This window comes from Oncorhynchus mykiss, chromosome 25 (assembly GCF_013265735.2).
Source record: "Oncorhynchus mykiss isolate Arlee chromosome 25, USDA_OmykA_1.1, whole genome shotgun sequence".
In the NCBI taxonomy this organism is placed as follows: Eukaryota; Metazoa; Chordata; class Actinopteri; order Salmoniformes; family Salmonidae; genus Oncorhynchus; species Oncorhynchus mykiss.
The window spans coordinates 10280358-10299534 of NC_048589.1; the positions used below are offsets into that span (position 1 = coordinate 10280358).

The 19177-nt window shown below is 45.7% G+C and overlaps 1 protein-coding gene across 10 annotated transcripts in view; it reads left to right on the top strand.

The window, feature by feature from the left end:
* The window catches only part of asap2a (ArfGAP with SH3 domain, ankyrin repeat and PH domain 2a), a 95780-nt gene that overhangs the window by 34203 nt on the left and 42400 nt on the right, over window positions 1-19177 (top strand). For 9 of the 10 annotated variants that reach the window (XM_036963074.1, XM_036963076.1, XM_036963081.1 and 6 more), the window contains exons 3-4: window positions 11195-11340; window positions 18341-18415. In XM_036963074.1, the coding sequence (XP_036818969.1) occupies window positions 11195-11340; window positions 18341-18415 (221 nt within the window). The remainder of the gene's footprint in view (window positions 1-11194; window positions 11341-18340; window positions 18416-19177) is intronic. The other variant, XM_036963083.1, reaches the window with a different exon arrangement.

The window sequence follows — 19177 nt, forward strand, 5'->3', positions numbered from 1 at the left end:
AGATTCTGTGTTAGTATTTTCCAGTCAGGAGGTCTATGCAACTATTGAGTCTGTGCTGCTTGGTATTCTAATGTGGGCCAGAGGCACTGAACTGAACCTAAGACATCTCACCCAGGTTCCCTTCCCTACCCACAATCTTAGTCAGTCGCCTGGGCTTCACTCTCCTTTGGTGAAATATTCATCCATGACAGTTGGTGCGAATTGGGAGAAATCTCTCTCTGCTCTGTCGCTCTTTAAATCTGTGTTGCTGCCTGCCCTCCGTTGCTTTGGCATGCTGCTTTCTGAGATAACTATTCTTGTCCATTCGACAACATAGCTGGCTTCTCATAACCACGACCTTCACATGCCCAGGTTTGGAATGTAATTCCATACACAAATTTCATGTCTCGAAGACTCTTGCTCCAGACTCATGCCATTTGGACGTTGTGTTAACTTTTGACCTGACCAGGCCCTCCAGCAATACTGACAAGCTGTTTTGTCTCAGGCCTCCCTCTGCCTCTATCACTTCCTCCCTCCTTTCTCACACTCAGGTAAAAATGCTAGCTTTTGAGAAGATGACAACTATGTTGTCAAATGGACAGTTTTTTTCTCAGAAAGCAGCATCCCAGAGATTCTGACCTGTTAACAGTTGATTTGAGGAGCCTCTCTTGCTGGTCTTGAACAGTCAATCAGGCAGGCAGTCGACTAGGCAGGCAGTCAACCAGGCAGGCAGTCAGTCAGTGGCAGTCGAGCAGAGAAGATGATGCGTGCCTCCTTCACCATGGACACAGCCATCCTCCTGGAGGACAGAGACCCAGTGGAGAGCCCGGTCAGACTGACAGAACTGGAGCGGAACGTCCCCTTGCCCCGCCTCATGGCTTCCCTGGTGCCGTCTATCAGTCTGCCCATCACTGGGCCTGCAGATCTGTAACCCTATCGCCACTATTGGCCCGCAGGCTAAAATAAGAAAGAAATACTTTATTCAAACCCCCAGAGTTTTTCATCTGGCTGGTCTATATTCAGACACAGCTGTTGGTCTAACTGATGGTGCTCTGCTGTATGCACTGTTGTGCCACTGGGATAGATCTGTTTTTCTGGCCAAACTTTGTCACGATGAGCCCATGGCTCCACAGGCAGGCATCACACCCATGATAATGAGTACACCGCTACTTAGTACTCGCTTGCATACATACACGTGTTGTAAACGGTGAGGAATATAACATGCAGGATACATACTGGAAGCACACAGCCACATACTGTGGATACGGACACAAATGAACTCATGTTGTCATTCCCCTTGCAGTCTTGCTTTTTTTCCCCCATCACAAGCCACACACACACTTTATCGCCAAGCTGCCAGGTAACGGAGGGAATTAGGCTTCCAGAAGCACTAATGTAACTATACTGTGAATGGATGTGCCTGAACTGCAGGTAGAGGCCACTGAAAGCCACAGAAGCAGCAGGACTGTCATAATGCCCATTTTACTCCTATGTCCTCTCCCACTGAGCTCTCCCCTAACGACCATCCCTCCCCTCCAATCGGTGGTCCTCTGGGTAAACCTTAACGGCCAAATTGTGAAAAGGGTGTTAAGTCCAGCAGTATTTATTCAGCCTCCGTGGACAGTGTGGTCCTAAGCTGGAAATAGATGGGGATGTGGACATAGTTTTGTCCGTGCTGAAACCTCCAGCAAAGTAAGCTTGTGATTGACCAGCCCTAGAGAAAGAGAGAGAGAGAGAGTTTGGGTTGAGGAAACAGAAGCTAGGCTACTATCTGTTGATTAAACAAAGATCTGTCTGGTGGAGCGGACAATGCTGGAATAACAACACCCCACCACTCTCTATGCTGTTAGATTATCCACAGCAGGGGACGTCTGTGTGTGTGTGTGTTACGTTTGTTCTTGCAGAACTACAGTTGGTTTGTTCTATGTGTTTTTGTATGCATTGAGTTGTCAAAGAACTGTGTGTCTGCCTGTGTGTGGATTTTCAAAGGGCTTTCAATGGGTGAATTGTGTCACCTCTCCCTCCTTTTCAAGATTCCCATAAAACAAGGGGGCCACCATTTCCTGAGGGCCTGCCACAGACAGGAACCCAAGTCATTCCCTCGATTCATCCACAACAGCAGAAGCCAGCCTTCCATGTCATGTTATCACTGACTATCCCTGGCTGTGACGGAAAGAGACGAGAGACAGCGTAGGAATGCACTGGGGAGGGTGGCACACACACTCAGACACACAGTACACTGACGTGTCTGTCTGCCGGGGTTGTATTACAGTAAACAGGAGACTAGCCTTATGGGCTTTACGCCGGGTGTTTTCTGTCATGGGTGGATAGTTGAGGCACCGAGAGGCCCTGATCTCAGGTGCCACTAGAAAAAAAACAAAAGCCCAGGCAGTGCCCGCTGGCGACACACGGGCCAGGGCAACCCACAACAAAACAGCTGGGTTTGCTGCCTAAACAGTCTGCGTGTGTTTGAACGTGAGTTGTCGCGTCAGCCACCTATGGCCAGAGGTGAGCAAGGGGAAATAAAACAGCACCCCATAGGGTATTCAACGGTAGGTCCCATTCAGGTCACTTGACTAGATTGTGGATTCTCTAAAAGCAGGAAAAATGTCCTTCAGTAGACAATTTGACTTTGAGATTAGGGTTTAAAAGCCTTTTTTAAATCAAGGACTTTCAACTCGCTCGTTAAATCTATGCCTATGAGCTCAGAGGACTCCAAACGCAGTGCTTGTCGTTCATGTTTATCTTGCGGTATGATTTTTTTTGATCTGCTGGTTCTAGACATGATTCATCCACCTTGATCTTATTGCATCACCATAAGAGTTGCTTGTAGTTCTTCAATTTCACGTGTGAACACGTTAAAAGTTGGACGTGTGTGTGGCAGTCTGTCTGGACAGATGCTGTGCGATAATGTGTTCCGCTGAGTCATTCTCTGGGGGCAGATGCCTTGGGGTGTCGATACTCGCACTCCTCCGCATCTCTCTCTCTGTGTCTCTGTGTCTCTGTGTCTCTCTGTGTCTCTGTGTCTCTCTCTCTGTCTCTCTGTCTCTCTCTCTCTCTCTCTCTGTCTCTCCACCTCAAAAAGCACAAGAAAGAGGATTTCAACACTCACCTTCTCAGATTGTTCTGAAATCATTTCTGTAGTTGAAAACAGATAAGATTTAGTGTTCCTGCAACATTATTTTGTTGAAATATAATTTGGATCTCTGTGAAATGTAGCTAATTGATTGCACCTACATTGGCCATTTTTAAATGATAACATTCAAGAAATATAGTACTTAACTTCCGATTTGGACCCGAAGCAATTCTAAACAATGAGTAAGACATGAGGATTCCTACAGCGAGTATACAGCGAGTATACAGCGAGTATACCGCATCGCTTCTCTGTGTGACAAGTAGTATAGAGGTATGGCTCAGAGTATTTTTTACATTTTCTTCTTCATTCTATGTAATGAATTCTCAGTGAATTTGGTGCCCCCCCCCATTCAGATAAATTAGTCATTGAAGTTGTTAGCTTTATTTCCCATCGTATATCCTGATATTACCAGGTTCTGACTATTAGATGGCGCTGCTCCTGTTATTGGGTGGATTTGTGCCACAAATGCTAAAAAGTTTGCATTCGAAACAGTGGCCGAGTAAACAAAACCAAAGCATAGGTTGCTGTCGTACCTTTTCAATAGACTGCTTACAGGGTAAGGAAAGCAATATGCAATTTTGTAATTTGGGTGAACGTTCCCTTTAACAAATCACCTAATAGTAGGAACAGCACCGTCTAGTGGTCAGAACCTGGTAATATCAGGATGTAGGGCATAAATCTAAACTTCAATGACTACTTTCTCTGAACAGGGGACAACACCCACCAAATTCACTGAGAAAACATTACATAGGATAAAGAAACAATATTCAGAGCCGCAGCTCCGTACTACTTCTAAAAAAAACGTCTCAATTGAATTCAAAGGGCTTTATTGGCATGGGAAACATTTCTTTACGTTGCCAAAGCAGGTGAAATAGCCAAACAAAAGGGAAATAATCAAAAATGAATAGTAAACATTAAGACATTTCTCTCTGTCTCTATCAATTCAATCCAAGGGGCTTTAATGGCATGGGAAACACATGTTGACATTTCCAAAGCAAGTGAAGTAGATAATATACAAAAGTGAAATAAACAATAACAATTAACAGTAAACATTACACTTACAGAAGTTCCAAAAGAATAAAGACATTACAAATGTCATATTATTTTTATATACAGTGTTGTAACGATGTACAAATGGTTAAAGTACAAAAGGTAAAATAAATAAGCAGAAATATGGGTTGTATTTACAATGGTGTTTGTTCTTCACTGGTTGACCTTTTTTCTTGTGGCAACAGGTCACAAATCTTGCTGCTGTGATGTCACACTGTGGTATTTCTGTAAGAGGTGCGCTGCAGGGAAGTCAGGCGCAGGAGAGCAGAAATGGGTAACAACCCCTTGCAGTTTAATGAGGAAAAACAAACTGCACCCAGAACAACAAAATACGGGTTGAAATAATCCTTTGCAAACCAGTGAAGTGCACAAACACTTTACAACAAACACCGACATGGAAGGAACAGAGGGTTATATGTACATCAAGTAATGAAGGAATGGAAACCAGGTGTGCGGGGAAACAAGACAAAACAAAGGGGAAAATGAAAGGTGGATCGGTGATGGCTAGAACACCGGTGATGTCGACCGCCGAACGCCGCTCGAACAAGGAGAGGAACTGACTTCGGCGGAAGTGTGGTCACTCTCCATCTCCACCCCTGAGGTGTAAATGCGGTATTCTAGGAAGGAGACGGACTGCTGGAAGAACAGGCATTTCTCAGCCTTGACATACAGGTCATGCTCCAACAGTCGACCAAGCACCAGGGACACATGCTCGGCACATGCTCGGCACGTGTAGTGGAGTATATCAGAATGTCATCGATATACACCACTACACCCATTCATCAACCCGTACGGCATGACGAGGTACTCATAATGCCCTGAGGTGGTACTGAACGCTGTCTTCCACTCGTCTCCCTCCCGGATACGCACCAGGTTGTAAGCGCTCCTGAGATCTAGTTTCGTGAAGAAGCGTGCCCCGTGCATTGACTCAATCGCTGTGGCTATGAGAGGTAGCGGGTAACTCTACTTCACAGTGATCTGTTTAAGAGCTCGATAGTCAATACATGGGCGCAGACCCCCCCCCCTTCACACATTTTTTTACTCGAGGAGGCGGTTGAAGTAGAGGACCGACTGTACCCCTGACATATGTTTCCATAGCCACCGTTTCCGCCTGTGACGGGATACACGTGACTCCTGGGAAGTGCGGCGTCTACCAGGGAATTTATCACACAATCCCCCCGACGATGGGGTGGTAATTGAGTCGCCTTTTTGGATATTCCAAATCGGAATATTCGGGGGGAATGCGCACGGTCTGGACTTTCCACTGTAGTAGCACCAACGGAAACCCCAAAACACCTCCCCGAGCACTCTTGGGACAGCGTGTAGCTGTCCCATCGTACTCCCGGGGAAGGGCGAGACAAATCCCACTGGGACCGGGTGAAGGGGGGGGGGGGGGGCGAGTAGTGGAGACCCCTGTTGTGCTGGTGGAGGCGCTGGAGAAACGGTCTCTCCCAGCGGTCCATGGTTTGGACGATGCGGTCCGTGGCGGAGCCGAGATGGATTGAGCATCTCCGCGTGCTCCCGGACACGCTCCTCGACCCCTATACCAGGGGCACCTGTTCCTGCTGACTCCATATTCACGGTGTGGAATTCTGTAAGAGGTGCGTGACTGGCTGCAGGGAAGTCAGGCGCAGGAGAGCAGAAATGGGTAACAACCCCTTGCAGATTAATGAGGCAAAACAAACTGCACCCAGAACAACAAAATATGGGTTGAAATAACCCTTCGCAAACCAGTCTGAAGTGCACAAACACTTTACAACAAACAATTCCATACACAGACATTGGGGGAACAGAGGGTTATATGCACCAGGTGTGCGGGAAAACGAGACCGAAACAAATGGAAAATGAAAGGTGGATCGGTGATGGCTAGAAGACATGACGTCGACTGCCGAATGCCGCCCGAAGAAGGAGAAGAACCGACTTTCGGCGGTAGTCGTGACAATTTCACCCAGTAGATATGGAAGTTGATCAAATTCGGGTTTGTTTTCAAATTCTTTAGATCTGTGTAATCTGAGGAAAATATGTGTCTCTAATATGTTCATACATTGGGCAGGAGGTTAGGAAGTGCAGCTCAGTTTCCATCTCATTTTGAGGGCAGTGTGCACAGTCTGTCTTCTATTGAGAGCCAGGTCTGCCTACGGCGGCCTTTCTCAATAGCAAGGCTATGCTCACTGAGTCTGTACATGGTCACAGCTTTCCTTAAATTTGCGTCAGTCACAGTGGTCAGGTATTCTGCCACTGTGTTCTCTCTATTCAGGGCCAAATAGCATTCTAGTTTGCTCTGTTTTTTTTGGTAATAATTTCCAATGTGTCAAGTAATTATCTTTTTGTTTTCTCATGATTTGGTTGGGTCTAATTGTGTTGCTGTCCTGGGGCACTGTGGGGTGTGTTTGTGTTTGTGAACAAAGCCCCAGGACCAGCTTGCTTAGGCGACTCTTCTCCAGGTTCATCTCTCTGTAGGTGATGGCTTTGTTATGGAAGGTTTGGGAAGCACTTCCTTTAAGATGGTTGTAGAATTTAACGGCTCTTTTCTGGATTTTGATCATTAGCGGGTATCGGCCTAATTCTGCTCTGCATGCATTATTTGGTGTTCTACATTGTATACTGGGGTTATTTTTGCAGAATTCTGCATGCAGTCTCAGTTTTGTGTTTTTTGTGAATCTTGTTTGGTGAGCGGACCCCAGACCTCACAACCATAAAGGGCAATGGGTTCTATAACTGATTCAAGTATTTTTTTTGACAGATCCTAATTGGTATGTTGACTTTTATGTTCCATTCGATGGTATAGAATGCCATTCTTGCCTTGTCTCTCAGATCGTTCACAGCTTTGTAGAAGTTACATGTGGCACTTAGGTTTAGGCCAAGGTATGTATTTGTTTTTGTGCGCTCTAGGGCAAAGGTGTCTAGATGGAATTTGTGGTTGTGGTGACTGGACCTTTTTTGGAACACCATCACAGGTCTTGCAGAATCTGTGCAGAAGATCTAGTTGCTGCTGTAGGCCATCCTTGGTTGGTGACAGAAGCACCAGATCATCAGCAACAGTAGACATTTGACTTCAGATTCTAGTAGGGTGGGGCTGGGTGCTGCAGACTTTTCTAGTGCCCTTGCCAATTTGTTGATATATCTGTTGAAGAGGGTGGGGCTTAAGCTGCATCCCTGTCTCACCCCCATGGCCCTGTGGGAAGAAATGTGTGTGTTTCTTTGCCTATTTTAAACTCACACTTGTTTGTGTACATGGATTTTATAATGTAGTATATTTTACCCCCAACACCCCTTTCCATCAATTTGTATAGCAGACCCTCATGCCAAATTTAGTCAAAGGCTTTTTTGAAATCAAGAAGGCATGAGAAGACTTTGCCTTTGTTTTGGTTTGTTTGTTTGTCAATTAGGGTGCGCAGGGTGAATACGGGGTCTGTTACACGATAATTTGGTAAAAAGCCAATTTGACATTTGCTCAGTACATTTTTTTTCACTCAGGAAATGTACAAGTCTGCTGTTAATGATAATGCAGAGGATTTACCCAAGGTTGCTGTTGACGCATATCCCACGGTAGTTATTGGGGTCAAATTTGTCTCCACTTTTGTGGATTGGGGTGATCAGTCCTTGGTTCCAAATATTGGTGAAGATGCTAGAGCTAAGGATGACATTAAAGAGTTTTAGTATAGCCAATTGGAAGTTGTTGTCTGTATATTCGATCATTTCATTGAAGATACCATCAACACCACAGGCCTTTTTGGGTGGGAGAGCTGTTTTATTTTGTCCTGTATTTCATTCAAGGTAATTAGAGAATCCAGTGGGTTCTGGTAGTCTTTAATAGTTGATTCAAAGATTTTGTATTTGATCATGTATATGTTTTTGCTGTTTGTTTTTTTGTTATAGAGCCAAAAAGATTGGAGAAGTGGTTTACCCAAACATCTCCATTTTGGATAGATAATTCTTTGTTTTCCAATTTTCCCAGAAGTGGTTTAGTCTACGGATTCTTCAATTACTTTGAGCTGATTTCTGACGTGCTGTTCCTTTTTCCGTAGTGTATTTCGGTATTGTTTTAGTGATTCACCATAGTTCTCGAGGGAAGGTCTCTGGGTTGTCATGGCAACTCTCCCTGCACCCAACCAGTGCCTCAAATCCCAGTGTTCCTCTCCACCTCTGGTTTATTAGCTGTGAGCAGCACTTAATGAAGTGTGGGTCTGAGGCTAGCTGACATCTGTCAGGCCTGCTTTATGGACTTCCCTTTTGTTGCTTGAAGTGGTGCTGCTGGGTTTGATTAGTTGAATTGACAACTTCCTGTTCCCCACACACACACACGCACACGCGCACGGGTGGCATCTCTCTCTCTCTTAGGTTTGACTCTTTTTTTTTTTTTTAAATACCACAGCCATTTGTATTAGCTATAGCCTTAGTTTTAGAAGCAACCTAACTGTAACATGTACATTTTAGTCATTTAGCAAACATATTAGGTTCTTTTGAAGTTGTGGGAACATACGTTTTTGTTTTCGTATTGCTTCTGGGAACGAAGCCTTGATGTATTTTACACCCCTTTTCTCCTCAATTTCGTGATATCCAATTGGTAGCTAGTCTTGTCCCATCGCTGCAACTCCCATATGGACTCAGGAGAGGCGAAGGTCGAGAGCCATGCGTCCTCAGAAACATGACCCTGCCAAGCCTCACTGCTTCTTGACACACTGATCGCCTAACCCGGAAGCCAACCCGCACCAATGTGTCGGAGGAAACGCCGTACAACTGGGGACCATGTCAGTGAGCATGCGGCCGTCTCGCAACAAGGAGTCGCTAGAGCGCGATGGGACAAGGACATCTCGGCCGGCCAAACCCTCCCCTTACCAGGACGACGCTGGGCCAATTGTGCACTGCCTCATGGGTCTCCTGTTCGCGGTCAGCTGTATCAAACCCGGGTCTGTCGTGATGCAATGCCTTAGACCGCTGCGCCACTCGGGAGGCCTCGGAAGTGAGATCTTCACCTGTTCTGGGAACAAAAATGTTTTGATTGCAAGGAGAGTTTAGGTTCTGAGAATGTTTTTTTTCATGGTTCCCTGAAAGTTAATTTTTGGGTTTTAATGTTCTGAGATTTCAATGTTTTTTAACTCTTACAAAACTGTGCATTTTTGTAAATTCAAACAGACCCGATTTCAAAGGAAACAAGCATTCATTAAGATCAGGTGTGGCCAATTAGTGGTGCGGCCAACACACCTGAACACACTTAACAAGATAGAGGATAGAGTTTTGTTGACACTGAGAACGGATGTATGTTTTTAAATAACATTCTTAGAAGTACAGAAATTCACACAGAATAACGTTGTTTCTTAACGTTCTCTGAATAATTGGAGAAAATTACTTTTTTTAAATAGAACCTTAAGAAAACCTGAAGGAAACATTATGGGAAGGTTGTATGCAAAATAACCATAGGACAAACACGCTCTTTAAAAAAAGAAGCTACATTTGGTTCTCAGAACGTTATGTGCTAGCTGGGTTCCAAGCAGGAAGTGCAAACTGTAACCAGTGACACTGTCAGTTTTGTCTATCGACTCCCAAAGTCTAATGAATGGCAACTTTCATGAGTAATTCTTCTTTCATCTCATTGTACGAGAGAGTTTGATGCTCCGTCTGCACAATTGAACCCAGACACTGTAACCATAGTTCCCTTTTAACTGGGTGACGCCAGTCTCTCGCTCTTCCTCTTTCAAGGCCCTTTGTTTTTCTCATCCCCACCACATGGCCGCTGCTCTGGAGTCACTCCAGTGTGACGACACAGGCTGTGTCCCAAATGGGACCCTGTTCCTTATATAGTGCACTACTTTTGACCCATCCCCATTTGGGATGCAGACACCGTCTTCTCCAACTCGCTCTCTCTCCCTGTCCCATTGTGTCCTTGTGTCCCAAAGACAATGCCAGAGAGATGGAGGGGGGGGATATGGAAGTGAATGGAATTCCACACACACTGCACTGTGCACTCTAACCAAGGCCCCTATTTATTATTCATTGATTGCCATGTAAGGATCAGAAAAAGTGTGCGTGTGCACGTGGTCTGTGTGGTCCGTGTGCAGGTCCATCAGTGGTGTAAAGTACTTCAGTACAGATACCCCCAAAAAAACCTACTTCAGTAGTACTTTAAAGTATCTGTACTTGACTATTTTTATTACTTTTACTTCACTACATTCCTAAAGAAAATCATGTACTTTTTACTTCGTACATTTTCCCTGACACCCAAAAGTATTTTGGATGCTTAGCAGGACTGGAAAAGGGTCCAATTCACTCACATATCCCTGGTCATCCTGACTGCCTCTGATCTGGTGGAAGCAAACATGCTTCGTTTATAAATGATGTTGGAGTGTGCCCCTGGCTATCCGTACATTTTTTACATTTAAACAACAGTTTGCTTTATATAAGGAATTTGATACTTAACTATATTTTAAACCAAATACTTTTAGACTTTTACTCAAGTAGTATTTTACTGGGTGACTTTCACTTGAGTCATTTTCTATCAAGGTATTGTTACTTTTACTCAAGTATTACAATTGGGTACTTTTTCCACCACTGATGTCCATACCCGAAGGACAGGCTGGCAGAGGGATTGTTAATATGCACACTGGCTTGGTGCTGGCAGTGATTGTTAATATGCACACTGGCTTGGTGCTGGCAGAGGGATTGTTAATATGCACACTGGCTTGGTGCTGGCAGAGTGATTGTTAATATGCACACTGGCTTGGTGCTGGCAGAGTGATTGTTAATATGCACACTGGCTTGGTGCTGGCAGAGGGATTGTTAATATGCACACTGGCTTGGTGCTGGCAGAGTGATTGTTAATATGCACACTGGCTTGGTGCTGGCAGAGGGATTGTTAATATGCACACTGGCTTGGTGCTGGCAGAGTGATTGTTAATATGCACACTGGCTTGGTGCTGGCAGAGGGATTGTTAATATGCACACTGGCTTGGTGCTGGCAGAGTGATTGTTAATATGCACACTGGCATGGTGCTGCCGTGTTCATCCCTTCTTTCTCTCCTCTTCTTCCAGCCCATGTGGAGAATGAGGAGCAGTACACCCAGGCTCTGGAGAAGTTTGGGGAGAACTGTGTCTACAGGGACGACCCCGACCTGGGTTCTGCCTTCCTCAAGTTCTCGGTCTTCACCAAGGAGCTCACCGCCCTCTTCAAAAACCTGGTGAGAGGAAAGACTGAGATGAACCCCGTTTGGTTCTATTATGCACCTTCAAACTAATTATTTGTTCTGAATGATGAAAAGTCTACCAGCTTGAGGAATTTAGAATGAAATAAGTGTTATGAGGCTGCCGAGAATCAAAGCCAGGACATTAGCCATTCCATCTTCTGACTCCAACATGGCAACCTAGTTCCATACCTGGCAACCCACCTGGTCAGTTCTTGAGACGACACATATTAAATCAACAGTGAATCCGCTCTCTGTGTAAATTGACATTGTTCTTGTGGTGAGGCAAAATCCTCTAGAAGGACTCTGTCAGGTGTTTCTAATAAAGCTTTGGGGTTGTTTGAATCTATATTGGATTCAAAGTGGGGTCTCTGTAAATTGGATCCAGCAGGTATTTGGTCTTCAAGTAGCACTTTGGACGTTGTGATGGAAAACTGATCTACCCCAAAGGCCTCCGATTCCCGATAGCATTCTGACCCCAGAGTATACGCACACAATTAGAGCAGGATGGAAATCTCTCCATGTCCCTAGGGTAGGAATTCCACACGCGCACACACATGCCTTTTATTCCACAGCAGATCCAGTGCCTTCAGAAAGTACACCACTTAACCAAAAGTATGTGGACACCTGCTCATTGAACATCTCGTTCCAAAATCATGGTTGGTCCCCCCTTTTGCTGCTACAACAGCCTCCACTCTTCTGAGAAGACTTTCCACTGGATGTTGGAACATTGCTGCGGGGACTTGCTTCCATTCAGCCACAACCATTAGTGAGGTCGGCCAAGGTTGGGCGATTAGGCCTGGCTCGCAGTCGTCGTTCCAATTCATCCCAAAGTTGTTCGATGGGGTTGAGGTCAGGGCTCTGTGCAGGCCAGTCAAGTCTTCCACACCAATCTCCACAAAGCATTACTGTATGGACCTCACTTTGTGCACGGGGAAATTGTCATGCTGAAACAGGAAAGGGCCTTCCTCAAATTGTTGCCACAAAGTTGGAAGCACAGAGTCATCTAGAATGCTATTGTATGCTGTAGCGTTAAGATTTCCCTTCACTGGTACTAAGGGGCCCAGTCCGAACCATGGAAAAACAGCCCCAGACCATTATTCCTCCTCCACCAACCTTTACAGTTGGTACTATGCTTTGGGGCAGGTAGTGTTCTCCTGGCATCCGCCAAACACAGATTTGTCCGTCAGAGTGCCAGATGGTGAAGCATGATTCATCACTCCAGAGAATGCGTTTCCACTGTTCGAGTCCAATGGCAGCGAGCTTTACACCACTCCAGCCGACGCTTGTGTGCGGCTGCTTGGCCATGTAAACCCGTTTCATGAAGCTCCCGACAAACCGTTTTTGTGCTGCCAGAGGCAGTTTGGAATTCGGGGAGTGTTGCTACCAAGGACTGATTTTTTACGCGCTTCAGCACTCTGGGACCCTTTGTGAGCTTGTGTGGTCTACCCTTTCGTGGTTGAGCCGTTGTTGCTCCTAGACATTTCCACTTCACAAAAACAGCACTTACAGTTGACCGGAACAGCTCTAGCAGGTCAGACACTTGACGAACTGATATTCTATGACGGTGCCACGTTGAAACTCACGGAGTTCTTCAGTAAGGCCATTCTACTGACAATGTTTGTCTATGGAGATTGCATGGTGGTGTGCTCAATTTTATACACCTGTCAGCAACGGGTGTGGCTGAAATAGCCGAATCCACTAATTTGAAGGGGCTGCACAGACTTCTGTATTTATGATGTATTTACGCCCCTTGACCTTTTCTACATTTCGCTGTCTTAAAGCCTGAATTTAAAATGGATTCGATTGTCATTTTTTGTCACTGGCCTAGACACAATACCCCATAATGTCAAAGTGGAATTATGTTTTTGAAATTGACAGATTCATTAAACAACGAAATGCTGAAATGTTTTGAGTTAGTAAGTATTCAACCCTTTTGTTATGGCATGCCTAAATAAGTTCAGGAGTAAATATGTGCTTAACAAGTCTCATAATAAGTTGCATGGACTCACGTTGTGTGCAATAATTGTGTTTTAACATGATTTTTGAATGACTGCCTCATCTCTGTACCCCACACACACAATTATCTGTAAGGTCCCTCAGTCACAATCAGTGAATTTCATACAAAGATTCAACGACAAAGACCAGGGAGGTTTTCCAATGCCTCGCAAAGAAGGGCTCCTATTGGTAGATGGGGTAAAGATTTTTTTTTAAAGCAGACATTGAATATCCCTTTCAGCATGGTGACGTTATCAATTACATTTTCGATGGTGTATCAATACGCCCAGTCACTACAAGGATACAGGCGTTGTTCCTAACTCAGGAAACCGCGCTGGGATTTCACCATGAGGCCAATGGTGACTTTAAAACAGTTAGAGTTTGAATGGCTGTGATAGGAGAGAACTGTGGATGGATCAACAACATTGTAGTTACTCCACAATAGTAACCTAATTGATAGTGAAAAGGAAGCGTGTACAGAATACAAATATTCCAAAACATGCAGCCTGTTTCCAACAAGGCACTAAAGTAAGCCAGCACAAAAAGTGGCAAAGCAATTCACTTTTTGTCCTGAATAAGTGTTATGTTTGGGTCAAATACAACACATTACTAAGTACCACTCCATATTTTGAAGCATACTGATGGCTGCATCATGTTATGGGTATACTTGTAATTGTTAAGGAATGGAGCTAAGCACTAGACACTGGGAGATGAATTCACCCTTCAGCAGGACAATAACCTAAAACACCTTTATTTAACCAGGTAAGCTAGTTGAGAACAAGTTCTCATTTGCAACTGCGACCTGGCCAAGATCAAGCATAGCAGTGTGTACAGACAACAGAGTTACACATGGAGTAAACAATTAACAAGTCAATAATACAGTAGAAAAAAGGAGTCTATATACATTGTGTGCAAAAGGCATGAGGTAGGCGAATAATTACAATTTTGCAGATTAACACTGGAGTGATAAATGATCAGATGGTCATGTACAGGTAGAGATATTGGTGTGCAAAAGAGCAGAAAATAAAATAAATAAAAACCAGTATGGGGATGAGGTAGGTAAAAATGGGTGGGCTATTTACCGATAGACTATGTACAGCTGCAGCGATTGGTTAGCTGCTCAGATAGCAGATGTTTGAAGTTGGTGAGGGAGATAAAAGTCTCCAGCTTCAGCGATTTTTGCAATTCGTTCCAGTCACCAGTGAACTGAGATAAGGCGGAGCTTTACCTAGCATGGACTTGTAGATGACCTGGAGCCAGTGGGTCTGGCGACGAATATGTAGCAAGGGCCAGCCGACTAGAGCATACAGGTCGCAGTGGTGGGTGGTATAAGGTGCTTTAGTGACAAAACGGATGGCACTGTGATAAACTGCATCCAGTTTGCTGAGTAGAGTGTTGGAAGCAATTTTGTAGATGACATCGCCGAAGTCGAGGATCGGTAGGATAGTCAGTTTTACTAGGGTAAGTTTGGCGGCGTGAGTGAAGGAGGCTTTGTTGCGTAATAGAAAGCTGACTCTAGATTTGATTTTTGATTGGAGATGTTTGATATGAGTCTGGAAGGAGAGTTTACAGTCTAGCCAGACACCTAGGTACTTATAGATGTCCACATATTCAAGGTCGGAACCATCCAGGGTGGTGATGCTAGTCAGGCGTGCGGGTGCAGGCAGTGAATGGTTGAAAAGCATGCATTTGGTTTTACTAGCGTTTAAGAGCAGTTGGAGGCCACGGAAGGAGTGTTAGCACAGTGTCCAAGGACGGGCCGGAAGTATATAGAATGGTGTCGTCTGCGTAGAGGTGGATCAGGGAATTGCCCGCAGCAAGAGCAACATCATTGATATATACAGAGAAAAGAGTCGGCCCGAGAATTGAACCCTGTGGCACCCCCATAGAGACTGCCAGAGGACCGGACAGCATGCCCTCCGATTTGACACACTGAACTCTGTCTGCAAAGTAGTTGGTGAACCAGGCAAGGCAGTCATCAGAAAAACCGAGGCTACTGAGTCTGCCGATAAGAATATGGTGATGGACAGAGTCGAAAGCCTTGGCAAGGTCGATGAAGACGGCTGCACAGTACTGTCTTTTATCAATGGCGGTTATGATATCGTTTAGTACCTTGAGCGTGGCTGAGGTGCACCCGTGACCGGCTCGGAAACCAGATTGCACAGCGGAGAAGGTACGGTGGGATTCGAGATGGTCAGTGACCTGTTTGTTGACTTGGCTTTCGAAGACCTTAGATAGGCAGGGCAGGATGGATATAGGTCTGTAACAGTTTGGGTCCAGGGTGTCTCCCCCTTTGAAGAGGGGGATGACTGCGGCAGCTTTCCAATCCTTGGGGATCTCAGACGATATGAAAGAGAGGTTGAACAGGCTGGTAATAGGGGTTGCGACAATGGCAGCGGATAGTTTCAGAAATAGAGGGTCCAGATTGTCAAGCCCAGCTGATTTGTACGGGTCCAGGTTTCGCAGCTCTTTCAGAACATCTGCTATCTGGATTTGGTTGAAGGAGAACCTGGAGAGGCTTGGGCGAGTAGCTGCGGGGGGGGGGGAGCTGTTGGCCGAGGTTGGAGTAGCCAGGCGGAAGGCATGGCCAGCCGTTGAGAAATGCTTGTTGAAGTTTTCGATAATCACGGATTTATCGGTGGTGACCGTGTTACCTAGCCTCAGTGCAGTGGGCAGCTGGGAGGAGGTGCTCTTGTTCTCCATGGACTTCACAGTGTCCCAGAACTTTTTGGAGTTGGAGCTACAAGATGCAAATTTCTGCCTGAAGAAGCTGGCCTTAGCTTTCCTGACTGACTGCGTGTATTGGTTCCTGACTTCCCTGAACAGTTGCAAATCTACACTGAAGTTGCTTACCATAAGGACATTGAATGTTCCTGAGTGGCGGAGTTACAGTTCTGACTTAAAAAATTAAATGTGTATATATACACTACTCAAAAAAATAAAGGGAACACTTAAACAACACAATGTAACTCCAAGTCTATCACACTTCTGTGAAATTAAACTGTCCACTTAGGAAGCAACACTGATTGACAATACATTTTACATGCTGTTGCGCAAATGTAATAGACAAAAGGTGGAAATTATAGGCAATTAGCAAGACACCCCCAATAAAGGAGTGGTTCTGCAGGTGGTGACCACAGACCACTTCTCAGTTCCTATGCTACCTGGCTGATGTTTTGGTCACTTTTGAATGCTGGTGGTGCTTTCACTCTAGTGGTAGCATGAGACGGAGTGCAGCTCATCCAGGATGGCACATCAATGCGAGCTGTGGCAAGAAGGTTTGCTGTGTATGTCAGCGTAGTGTCCAGAGCATGGAGGCGCTACCAGGAGACAGGCCAGTACATCAGGAGACGTGGAGGAGGCTGTAGGAGGGCAACAACCCAGCAGCAGGACTGCTACCTCCGCCTTTGTGCAAGTAGGAGCAGGAGAAGCACTGCCAGAGCTCCTGAGGGTGGTATGAGGGCCTGACGTCCACAGGTGGGGGTTGTGCTTACAGCCCAATACCGTGCAGGACGTTTGGCATTTGCCAGAGAACACCAGATTGGCAAATGCGCCACTGGCGCCCTGTGCTCTTCACAGATGAAAGCAGGTTCACACTGAGCACGTGACAGACGTGACAGAGTCTGGAGACGCCACGGAGAACGTTCTGCTGCCTGCAACATCCTCCAGCATGACCGATTTGGCGGTGGGTCAGTCATGGTGTGGGGTGGTATTTCTTTGGGGGGCCGCACAGCCCTCCATGTGCTCGCCAGAGGTAGCCTGACTGCCATTAGGTACCGAGATGAGATCCTCAGACCCCTTGTGAGACCATATGCTGGTGCGGTTGGCCCTGGGTTCCTCCTAATGCAAGACAATGCTAGACCTCATGTGGCTGGAGTGTGTCAGCAGTTCCTGCAAGAGGAAGGCATTGATGCTATGGACTGGCCCGCCCGTTCCCCAGACCTGAATCCAATTGAGCACACCTGGGACATCATGTCTCGCTCCATCCACCAACGCCACATTGCACCACAGACTGTCCAGGAGTTGGCGGATGCTTTAGTCCAGGTCTGGGAGGAGATCCCTCAGGAGACCATCCGCCACCTCATCAGGAGCATGCCCAGGCGTTGTAGGGAGGTCATACAGGCACGTGGAGGCTACACACACTACTGAGCCTCATTTTGACTTGTTTTAAGGACATTACATCAAAGTTGGATCAGCCTGTAGTGTGGTTTTCCACTTTAATTTTGAGTACGACTCCATGGGTTGATAAATTTGATTTCCATTGATAATTTGTGATTTTGTTGTCAGCACATTCAACTATGTAAAGAAACAATTATTTAATAAGAATATTTATTTCATTCAGATCTAGGATGTTATTTTTAGCAGTGTATTTACCCTAGGCAAGTCCGTTTAAGAACACATTTTTATTTTCAATCTACCCCGGCCAAACCCAGACGATGCGGGCCAATTTGTGCGCCGCCCTAGGAGACTCACAATCACGGCCGGATGTGATACAGCCTAGATTCGAACCAGGGACTGTAGTGACGCCTACTTGCACTGAGATGCGGTGCCTTAGACCGCTGCGCCACTCGAGAGCACCTTAAATCTACTTGAAAATCTATGTGAGGGGGTGCAGCAACTCTATATTAGGAAGGTGTTCCTAAAGTTTGGTGTAGTCGGTGTACGTGGCTATGATGCCGTCCTACACCATTTCCTGGTTTTACAGACAGACCACTAGAAGGTCAATCATGGTGAAAACAGTTTTGACCTACTGAGAGAACCTAGGATTTCACCAAATTGTCAGGAGTTTCATGATTTTTATTTCAGGGAGTAGATTATCACTTTAAGACACACCGTTGTAGAGTACACAGTGTCTGTACAAAGACAGAGATGCACACACACACACAACCAGCTAAGGTGAGTGCGTTTAAACAGCACGTGTTATCTGTGGTTGTCACTATTCACCCATGCTCGCGTTGAACCCCTCTGACCTAGGCCCTCTCCACTTTGTCCTTTTCAGTTCCAGAACATGAACAACATCATCACCTTCCCTCTGGACAGCCTGCTGAAAGGAGACCTGAAAGGAGTCAAAGGGGTGAGGAACACTATCCTGCATGGCTTTCTGTTACACTGTGTGGGGTGTTGGTTATTACAGGCAGAGATTAAAGTAGAGACGTCCATAAGGATTTGTGTAAAAGCTCTTCCATTACCCTACTACACTGTTGTAATTACTATGTACTGTACATGTTTTGTAGCTGCTGGAGAACAGATAAGGTGTGTGAGATGAGGATGATTTGTGTGTGTGTGTGTTGGGGGTGGAAACACTGCTCTTGCACGAGACGACACCGTAACTACACTCCGTCATACATTTAAAGTCTGGGACCAGCCCACATATTCTACTAACTCCAGGAGAAACCAGTCAGCCAGTGTGTGATGGTGCAGACAGCCTACTGCAGGAATGCAATCAGAATCTTGTTTATATCAATGGGAGGCCGGCCCCAGACAGCCCAGTCTGCCAGGCCTCTAATCCAATCAGCACTCGTTACTGTCTTCTCCTCTGATCTCTCTCTCGCTCTCGCTCTCTCTGAGAGACTGGCTATCCCATGGCTGCTCACTCTAGCCTCTTAAAACCTCCAAGGACTCTTGCTTTCTTTTTTTTATTCTCTTCCATGCCCCCTACCCCTCACCTTTCTAACTGTTGGCATCCACAGGCTACGTCAGCCTAAACGAGTAGGCTTGTGCACAGAGTAGGGCTGACCCCAATTAGTCGACTGGTCTATTGTTTGGTCGTTAGGCTGTTGGTCGATCAAGATTGTTTTAGTCGATTAGTGACATATGTATGTAATAATTTGCGCCC